This window comes from Sorex araneus, chromosome 4 (genome assembly GCF_027595985.1).
Source record: "Sorex araneus isolate mSorAra2 chromosome 4, mSorAra2.pri, whole genome shotgun sequence".
Taxonomy (NCBI): domain Eukaryota; kingdom Metazoa; phylum Chordata; class Mammalia; order Eulipotyphla; family Soricidae; genus Sorex; species Sorex araneus.
The window spans coordinates 115,919,253-115,929,446 of record NC_073305.1 but is presented as its reverse complement, the minus strand read 5'-3'; the positions used below and the strand labels follow the sequence as shown (position 1 = coordinate 115,929,446).

The following is a 10,194-nucleotide window of genomic DNA, read 5'->3' as shown; positions in this document are numbered from 1 at the left end:
TCTCGGACCCTCACCTCCCGCTCCACCTGAGCCCGGGCCTCGGCGGGGAGGGGAGCAGAAAGCCCTTCCCTGCAGGGCGGCACCTTTGGGCGCTCAGAGCCTGCAGCCTCCGCTTTCTCCCTCCCCTCCTCCTCCCCCACACCACCTGCTGAGCTGCTGGCACCTGTAGGATCTGGTTCACCATGCTGGCCAGCTGGTTTATTTATTTGCTTGGCAGAAGGAAGTGCATCCACGTGATTTTTTTTTTTTTTGCAGTACCCAAAAAAAGGGTGGGAATAGTAGAGCCAGTACTGGAAGGCTGGTGGAGGAATGTCGGTGTCACCGCTGCTCTTCTTACGTGAGAATTGTCCCCGCTCTCCCTCTCCGCCTGAGCCAAAAAAGTCAAGTGGGAAAAATTAAAATAAAACAAACAAACAACAAAAAGAAAAACGTTTCGTTTTGCCATGCAGGATGAAAATCTCGTAGCGCGCCCCCCACCTCTCCACCCCCCACCCTTGAGCGTGTTAGACCTTTCCCGAAATGCCGCGGAGTTAAATGATGGTGAATACCAACAGCCCCGAGGCGTGTTGTTATTTTTTTTTTTTAATTTTAGAAACACTCAGATCACGGTAGGCCTGAAGTGTGGACGGCCCGGATGGGGAAACGCCGCTCTGCGCGCACCGGCAGGTAATAATAATAGCCTTGGAGACGGCGCCCCCGCCTGCATTTTCCCGGAGTTCTCCGCAACTGAGGCCGCTCCAGCCTCCCCGGGGGTGTCCCCGGCTGCTCTGGTCGTATTCGGTGGGTGGGGTAGGGGGCGCAGCCTCCTGCGGGTGCAGCCCTCACATTGGATTGGTAGCTGGAGGGCGGCGCGGGGTTCTTAAGGTGCGTGCGGGGGGCGCGGGGCGTGCCAGTCCCCCTTCCCCCCACCTCCGGCTCACCACGCCCAGCGGGAACCACGTGCAGCAGCAGCAGCTGCTACACTGGGGTCTCCCAGCGCGCGTTTGGAAGGACCCGGCGCCCCCAGCCCACCCACCGCGCGAGCGAGTGCGGCTTTGGCCCTGCAGCCGGCGGCGCGGTGCCGAGAGCGCGCGCGCACCCGTGCGGGGAAAGAGGGAGAGAGAGAGAGAGAGAGAGTGTGTGTGTGTGTGTGTGTGTGTGTGTGTGTGTGTCTGTATGTGCGTGTGTGTGTGTGTGTGACAGTGTGTGTCAGGTGACTTGGGTCACGCAGTCTCTCTCTCCCTCCTCGGGGAGGAACTGCCGCGCTTCGGCTCATTCTCTGCCGGCGGGCGGGCCGGGAAGGGGGCTTCCCGGCGCTCCGGGCACCGCGCGGGGACCCGGACCTGGACACCGCCCGCCGCCGGGAACGTGAGACCCCAGCCGAGCTCCAGAGGCGGAGGGAAAATAATAATAACCTCACCCCTAGTCCCGAGATCGGGTGCCCGCGGCAGGCTCGGTGGCTCGGCCCCTCCCCGGGACCCCGGCCCGGTGGGCGCGATGAGCCAGGTGGTGGGCAAGCCGCAGCCGGACGACGAGGACGACGACGACGAGGATGAGCTGGTGGGACTCTCGGACTACGGGGACGGGCCCGACTCCTCGGACGCCGAGCCGGACAGCGGGGCAGAGGAGGGAGGTGAGCGCCGGGGACCCCGGGGGGACCCCCGCACCTTGGCGCGGCGTGTCCTCGTCCCGCACCGGGACCTCCCTCCCCTTCCTTCGGGGGTCTTGGCGCCTGCCTCCCGCCCGGGCCCGAGGGCGCGGGGCCGCCGACTTGGAGGGGATCCAGCAGAGCAGAGTTGCAGGCTGAGTGGGGTGGGGAGGAGGGAGGGGCGTCGGAGGCGCCCCCGGGAGCTGCAAAATGGGGGGGCACCCCGGGAGCAGGCGGCTCTGGGGGCGGGGGGGGGGGAGTCTGGGGTGGAGCCACCGCGTTCCCTGCCCGCTTCCCGCTGCCCTGGCCCCGCCGGCTCGGGGCTCGGGGCTCGGGGAGGGGCGGGACCGGCCGGCGTGCCCCGGGGACCTCTCCCCGCGCGCGGCTGGGGGAAGCCGGGGTCAGATGTCTTGGCTAAAATAGGCAGCGGGCGGCAGCGTGACTGGCAGGGTCGTCGTCAGCTGCGGGTGTCAGTCTTGTCCCGAGAATCGCTGGAGAGGTCTCGCGCCCCCCTCTCAAGCCCCCGTCCCTAGTGCTTGGGGTGGGGGGAGTGAGCACCCCACGCCCGGCTCCAGATGATGGGGAAGTCGCCGAGCGCCCGCGAGTTTCCTAGGCTGCTTGCCAAGAGGGTTATTTGGATGCCCCTCTCTGCGCTCCAGCCACCGCCTGGGTCACGCAGCGCGGGCGTGGGAGTGCGCGCGGGGCTCCGTGGGGCCCGGGGCCGCAGGAGAAGCAAACTCTGTTTCCTGTTCCAGACGTGGGATGTAGCAATTGTTCAGCCCCGGGGGCGCGGCGGCCACTGGAGGAGGGGGTGGGGGAGCTTCCTGCATTTAATTCTTGGGGCCCAAGGAAGTTGACGGTTTTTTAGGGTTCCAGAACGGTTCATCTTTTTTTTTCTTTTTCTGCAAAGCTAGGGGCAGGTCCTGTACTGTAAGGTCACTGGAAAGGTCAGTTGGAGGCAATTTAAAACAGGACTTGTGGGTGAAGCCTTGTGTGAGGGCTGAGAGTGTCTTTGTGACTTGGCTTTGGAGGAAGCCGATGGCATTCAAACAGATTTCATTGAACTTACTTTCCATTGCCAACGCACAACCCCTCTTGGGCGGGCCGTTTGCATTATTTTCTGGCCGGCGGGCGCTCCTTTCAGTGGTCCGAAAGTGAACTGAGCTGTGAGTTGCGGGCAGCTTCCCCAGGCCCCGCTTTTCAGAGCGAATTCCCTGTTTGCTTACGCCGGTGTGTGTACCTGTCTGCGTCTCGCCACTGGCCCAGTAATTGGTCCCACAGTGGAACCTGTGGCCACATTTTTGCAGATAAAGGCTTTTAACTCTTTTGTTGGACTCTCCAGGGTTACCTTTGATAATTAAATCCTTCAGTTGCTTCATTATTATTCAAATTGCATTGGCTAGCTCCGCCTAGATTCTTTGGAGGCTCCTGAGAGATTCTGAATGGGGATGCATTTGCAAGGTATTTGAAATGGTAAGACGTGCAGTTGCTCACGTGTGAAATTCCAGAGAGAGCAAAGAAAGTAAAGAGCTTGATATATTGATATGGAAAGAGACTTGATCTATTGCCCCGGAGGGCTGAGAGTTTCCTGGAAAAAAAAGGCACGGGATGTGTTTATTCCGCCCTTATTTGGGGGAGCATTTTAAATCTTTTTTAACGGTGGGGTCTTGAATTTTAGTGAAGTTAATGGTGAGTGGGAGGGGTTGGAGTTCCTGGGTGAAGAACTTCCCCAAGACCCCTCTAGAGTGCTCCCCACAGGGCCTAATCTAAAGGCAACCTGATAGTCATTTGTCCTTTTGTTTGTTTGCGTGTTTTTTAGAGGTGGAGGGGTTGGGGGTGGGGCATGCCCAGCTGGGCTTGCTTCTGTCTCTGCACTCAGGGATTTTTCCTGGCAGGCATGGGGGGCCCCTGTGGGATGCCTGGGATGGAACCTGGGTGGGCCTGGCGCAAGGCAAGTGTCCTCCCTGCTATGCTCAGGTTCCATTATTTGTTCTCTCGCTGTAAGTTGAGCAACAGAATGGTCTCTCCACTCTGCCCCAGGAATCAGCGTGGAATGGTAAATAAATATCAGAAGTGTATTTATGTGACAGAGGAGCAACAAATGGCTATGTGCTGCCTGGTGTGCAAGTAAAATTGCTCCTTTAGCACCAGGGCCAGCTGTGGCTAGGCTCTCTGACCCGAGGTCTTCTCCTTGATTGCAGCTCTGGTTCTGGGGGCCTGGACCCCAGGGCGGAGACTCACTCAGAACCTTCACTTTCTCCATTAGCAGCGGGAGCACCTCCCCTCCAGCCGCTTCAGGAAGACTGACAGGCCGCTGATACCCTTCTGGAGTCGGAATGAGGGGGGAGGGAGAATGAGTGGTTGGAACTTGGGCCTTGCATTTCTCCCTCTGATTTCAAGGTGCCACCAAAGGTCATCCCTGTTTCTGCTGGGCTCTGGGCCTGTGGCGTGATAACCCTCTGTTATTTTTGGTGAGATTTTTTTTTTTTATTTGCCCACTATCAAACCTGAGGAGTGGAATGCGGAGGAGGGCTGGCCCTGTTTACTCCAGGAAAGCTAGTGAGGTTGCCCTTTGAACCAGGAGCCTGGCCTTTCTCTTATGACTCCTGTCCCTTCCCGCCTTCCGGGGGGTGGTGGGTTAGTGGCTGTGCTTGGTAGGGACCCGAGCCTTTACCATGAGATCCGGTCATCTCCGTAGGCAGGGAGGAGGCAGCTTGACTAGCCTGACTAGGTAAGCTGCAGTTCGGCAGCAACTCTGTGCAAAAGTAGGTGGATTGAAGGCAGGCAGTGTGATTTTCATTTCCCTTAGTCTTCTGAGGAACTTCTGGTCTTCAAGTCCAGGGCCTTACAGGTTTTACCACATTGTGACAAGTTTCAGAATGCTAGTGCAGCAAAGGAGAGACGGCTTGTCTTTCTCTGGCTTCCCCTTCAAGTTTGATTCATTCATAATAGGACTGTCCTCAGGCACTTTAGTTCTATTCCGGGCACCTTTCAACCCACCCTTTTAGGGGTTGTTAATCAGAGATAAAGAGCACCGAGCACCAAGCCTTCAATTCTCAGCTCCAGATAAAATGAGAGAGAGAGAGAGAGAGGCAATAAACAAAGCCATCAAAAAACATTTGTGCTAAAAGATTATGATTTTTAAGTTTTTTTTATTAGAGAATCACTGTGATGTACAGTTACAAACTTACGAACTTTTTTTTTTTTGGCTTTTTGGGTCACACCTGGCGATACACAGGGGTTACTCCTGGCTCTGCACTCAGGAATTACTCCTGGCGGTGGTCAGGGGACCACATGGGATGCTGGGAATCGAACCCGGGCCGGCCGTGTGCAAGGCAAACACCCTACCCGTTGTGCTATCACTCCAGACCCAAACTTACGAACTTTTGTGTTTGCATTTCACTCATACAGTGATTGTTTACCCATCCCTCCGCCAGTGCCCATTTTCCTCCCCCAAATGATCCCAGTACCCCTCTCACCACCCCCACCCCAACCCGCACCACCCCACCCTGCCTCTGCCGCAGGGCATTCCCTTTTGTTCGCTCTCCTTTTGGGTGTTGTAGTTTGCAATAGAGATATTGAGTGGCCATCATGTTCCATCTATAGATAATGATTATTTTAAATTTGTTTTCATTTTGGAGAGGCCGTATAATCGGCGGTGCTCAGTATTTACTCCTTGCTCGGTGCTCAGGGGTCACTCCTGGCAGAACTCGGGGGACCATACATGGTGCCAGGGATGGAACTCGGGTTGGAAGCATGCAAAGTAAGAACTTGATGTGCTGTACTGTCTCTCCAGCCCCACGAATGATTAGTTTTAGAGCTCTGGATTTAATCTGTCAAGTACTGTGCCTGTGCTTTTACTTATTTTTGTTTAGGGTCACACCTGTGGCAGTGCTCAGGGATCACTCCTGATAGTGTGCCCAGGTGCTGGGGTTCTTGTGCAAGGCAAGCTCCGACCCACTGAATTATGCTCTTCCTTCAAACAGTAGGAAGGGCTGGGAGATTACTCTGGACTCTAAAGCACCTGCCTTGTACGTTCCAGTTCAACAACTGCCCTCCTCCCCTCCCCTGCCCCTACACCTCATGTTCCCCCAAACACCACCAGACCCAATTCCCCGAGCACAGAGCTGGGAGTGGTCTCCAGTACTGCTGGGCGTGACCCCACCTCCTCTCCGCACCCCTGAGTGTAGTAAGAAGGAAACTAATGTAAAAGCTCATCAAACAGATTTCCTTGTTGTTTTCGAACTGCAGCCCAGTGATGCTCAGGAATTACTCCTGGCTCTGCACTCAGTGGTCAGGGGACTCTATGGGGCATCAGGGATCAAACCTGAGCTGCCCCCGTGCCAAACAACCACCTTATCTGCTATACTATCTCTCTGGTCCCTAAGCAGACTTTTCCCCCCTGAAAGAATAGATTTTTTTAAAGATAAAAGTTTTTATTTATTTAAAAAGATTATTACTGGGACTGGAGCAATAGCACAGCAGGTAGGGCGTTTGCCTTGCACGCAGCCGACCCAGGTTCGATTCCCAGCATCCCATATGGTCCCCTGAGCACCGCCAGGGATAATTCCTGAGTGCAGAGCCAGGAGTAACCCCTGTGCATCACCGGGTGTGACCCAAAAAGCAATATATATATATATACATATATATATATGTATATATATATTTATTATTATTAAAACACATGATTTACTAAGTTGTTCATAATACCATTGCATCAGTCATTCAATGTTCCAACACCAATTCCACCACTGGTGTGACCTTCCCTCCACCAGTGTCCCTCATTTTCCCACCCACCACCCAAGCCTGCCTCCTTGCAGGTACAAATTTGTTTCAGATTGTTCGCTACAACACAAAGGTAAATGGAATTGTCAAAATGTAGAGGCAATTTGTGATAATTGTCATATCACAATTTGGTTGCTATCGGCATAGTCTGGGGGTCTCCGGTGCTGGTTAGGGCTAACTGACCCTCTCTGTGTTACTGTTTAGGCCCACGGGGCCTGGTGGCCTTCTATGCAACTTTCCCACCTCACTTCTGTGATCCTGCTGGCTGACATTACAATGAAATTTCAAGGTGCAGAGCTGGAGCAATTTGGCTTGGCAGCTTGATTCTATTCAGTTGTAGACTATGTTGCTGTTTGGAAGTGGGGTCAGGGGCAGGTATGGCTTCAGGCAGAAAGGGGAGCCTGCCCGCCCCCATCCTGAGAAGCTGTCACCTGGACCAGTCCACCTGGGAAGCTGTGGCCGTGGCATCATGCTCTTTTGGAGGTTAGTTGTGCCTGAAGAGATAGTTTTTCACTTCATCCCCTCTCCGCCTTCCCTTTGCTGTTGTTGTGAGGCTGATTGGGGTCACTCCCTCTTTGAGGCGCTCACTTGCCACACTGCTGGGCAGCTAGAAGGCACTGGTGGCACCGGACCTTGCAGAGAGCAGAGCCACACCGGCTGGGGACTGGGACTCGTGACCAAAAAGCTTCCATGGCAGGTACTGAAAGCCGCTGGGATAGTGCCCTGGGCCTTAGGAGATCACACTGAAGCAGACAGAGAAACTGATTCTCCCCAGAGACCCTTCCAGGTTGTAGGGGAACCATCTAGATAAGTGGCTCACCCTCAGTCCAGCTCACGCGCTCTTGTTTCCGTACTGGCCTGTGTGCTCTTGGCAGCCCTGAGGAAGTGAGTGAGTTTAGGGGGTCACAGTTGGAGACACGCAAGTTCAAGGTCAGCACGTGATACTTCCTCATGGGTGTAGAGGTGGTAACTTGAGCAACCTAATCTATAAATGAGCAAGCTCAGGTTTTTTTTTTTTTTTGGTGGGGTGGGGAAGGTGGATTTTGGTTTACCCCTGCAGTGCTCAGTGGCTAGACGGTCTCTCTGCTTGGGAATCATTTGGTGGTGCTCAGTGAACCATACATGGTGACAGGTCTGCAGCCAGGATTGGGCCGCCCAGTAACTATCTCCAGCCCCGAGTTTTTTTTTTTTTCTTTCCTGTCACTGTCACTGTCATCCCAATGCTCAGATTTGCTCAAGCAGGCACCAGTAACAAGTCTCCATTTTTGAGACTTATTACTGTTTTTGGCATATCAAATACGCCATGGGTAGCTTGCCAGCCTCTGCCATGTGGGCGAGATACTCTCCGTAGCTTGCCCGGCTCTCCGAGCGGAACGGAGGAATCAAACCCAGGTCGGCTGCATGCAAGACAAACGCCCTACCCGCTGTGCTATGAAAAAATTATTAGTGAATTCATCTGATTGTTCCTGAGACAATCAGTGTAGGCCAGCGTTCTGATAATGAAACCATGGCCCAGAGACACAGGGAACTTCTTTGTAGTCATATCACAAACCACAAGGTGAACCAGGGCTGGGAAAGGGTTGAGTTGACAAAAAGACAAGTTCCTGCCTAGCGGACTCCAGGGCTGGCTGTAGCGAATCTCTCGGGTTTGCTTCTGGCCCTGGAATTAGTGTCACAGAAGCATGGGAATAGGTGGAGGTACAGATAGTCACACCTTTGTCACGTGCTTTTTTGACTACACATATTTAGAGAGTTTGTTTTACTTGAGGGATTTGGGGCCATCCCCAGCAGTACTCAGCTCCAGGCTCTGTTCAGGAGTGACCACTGGGCCACAGCTGGCAGTGCTGCTCAGGGGACCGAGTGTGCTGGGGATCAGACTGGGCTTGGCTGCATACAAGACGAGCGCCTTCCTCTCTGCCCATCTTCCTGCCTATATTATCTGGCTCCTAGAGAGCTGGGTTTTTTTTTATTATTATATGATTTAACTATTTCATATGTATGTCCACTTTGCAAAGTCTTTGTCCAATTTTGTCCATTTTGAAAAGTTGAAAAAATACGTGGCACTAAACTGTCCATTTTTTTTTTAATGAATCACTGTGGGGTACAGTTACAGACTTACAAACGTTTGTGCTTACATGTCAGTCATACAATGATCAATTACCCATCCCTTCACCAGTTAGAGAGCTTATTTTTATATAGATGTTTCATAAACATGTTTCAGTGGTTCAGAATGGGATGGAACAGACTCCCGAGTCTCTGCTTTTTCCAAAAATCACTCCCATTTTAGTATGAGGAGGAGGCCAGGGCCAGTTCTGGGGTTCTGGATACGGGGTGTTGCTCTGAGTTTGAAAGATCCCTTTTCTCCAGGACTGAATCTCCAGGCCGCCACAGGCAGAGAAGACTTGGTCTGTCCCTCCCCGGGTCCCCGCCCACCCAGCAGACTGGCTGTCATGCCCGCAATTTGCCTCTGGGCTCCATCTTAGCATACCTACAGGCCCGGCCCAGAGATCCCAATTGAATCCCAGAATGGATTGCTGCCATCCATAAAGGTGTCTCTGGAACCCAATCATTTACAATCTAGAGATTTACATTTACAGTTGTGTCCTTGGGAGCTCTCATGATACTCAAAATGAGCAATGGAAAACAAATGATCTGGTGTCTGCCCCTGGCAGGTAGGCTTGAATGGTGGTGAGAAATTTCGTGCAAAACATAATGCCCCAAATTAGAGAATATTGGGGGAAATTGTCTGCCTTAGAGGCAGGGTGAGGACTGGGATGTGGGTGGTGGGAAATGTGCACTGGTGGAGGGATGGGTGTTCCATCATTGTATGGCTGAATCTCAAACATGAAAGCTTTGTAACTCTATCTCCCGGTGATATAATTTAAAAAAAAAAAGGTAATGTGAGTTCATGCCCAATTCAATCAGCTTAATCAATGGCTGAACAAATACCAGTACTCCTACATCATTAAAAAAAAAAAGAAAGAAAGGAAGATCTCTTTTTCCATCCATGCAATTGTCTGACCTCACCCTATCTAAGCCAGGCCTTGGTACCCATAGAATTGTGGCTGCCATGATTTTCATGATTTCCCATCCTACCATGGCCAACTCTTTCTTGCTCTGCTTAGGCAGGGGGTCAGGATCAGGGTCCACCTTCCGGTGTGCTAGTGACCACACCATTCTGGAAACGAAACTCAGGTCTCCTGTGTCGGAGCATCTGCCCCAAGTGCCCTGAGCGCTCCCTGGCCCTCTGCCTGCTCTTTTGTCTTGATTTTTTTTTCTTTCCCTCCACTACCTGTTTTATTCTTCTTGTAGTCTTTAGCTTCCAGGGGAAAGAAAGCAGCCCTTTTTATTCTCTCCCTCTTCTGGGAGAGCCTTTAAAGCGCCCACGTGACAGGGCTTTCCTGGTTCTGCCGTGACACCCAAGATAAACGGATTTTTCACTCCCGACTTACATTGTCCAGGGAGCTGATTTGGTTTCTCTTCCTGAGAACCTTTGGGGAAAACAGCAGCTTGGTTTATTTTGTGCGAAATAGACAGTTACCTAAAATCAACCTGGATTGCTCTCAGAAAGATGGCTTTATAGGCCTGAGCACATACTTGACATACTGCAGCCCTGGGCTCAGTCCCTAGCACCACCGGGACTTTCAGACATAGCCATCAGTGGCCGCCAAGCACTGAGCTGGGAGTAATAGTCCCCAAGGAGCACCAAGAATGACCCCCTCCCAACCAGGAAAACAAGTTTACAAGAATATTTGCCCCTTCGTGCAGGAATCTTGGTAAAC

General features: G+C 53.0%; 1 protein-coding gene across 1 annotated transcript in view; it reads left to right on the top strand.

Annotated features, from left to right (window-relative positions):
* The first annotated feature begins 935 nt into the window (after window positions 1–935).
* Window positions 936–10,194, top strand: part of RRAGD (Ras related GTP binding D) — a 58,160-nt gene continuing 48,901 nt past the window's right edge. Inside the window, exon 1 of the mRNA XM_055135902.1 lies at window positions 936–1,612. Coding sequence (XP_054991877.1) covers window positions 1,477–1,612 — 136 coding nt within the window. The 5' untranslated portion in view covers window positions 936–1,476. The remainder of the gene's footprint in view (window positions 1,613–10,194) is intronic.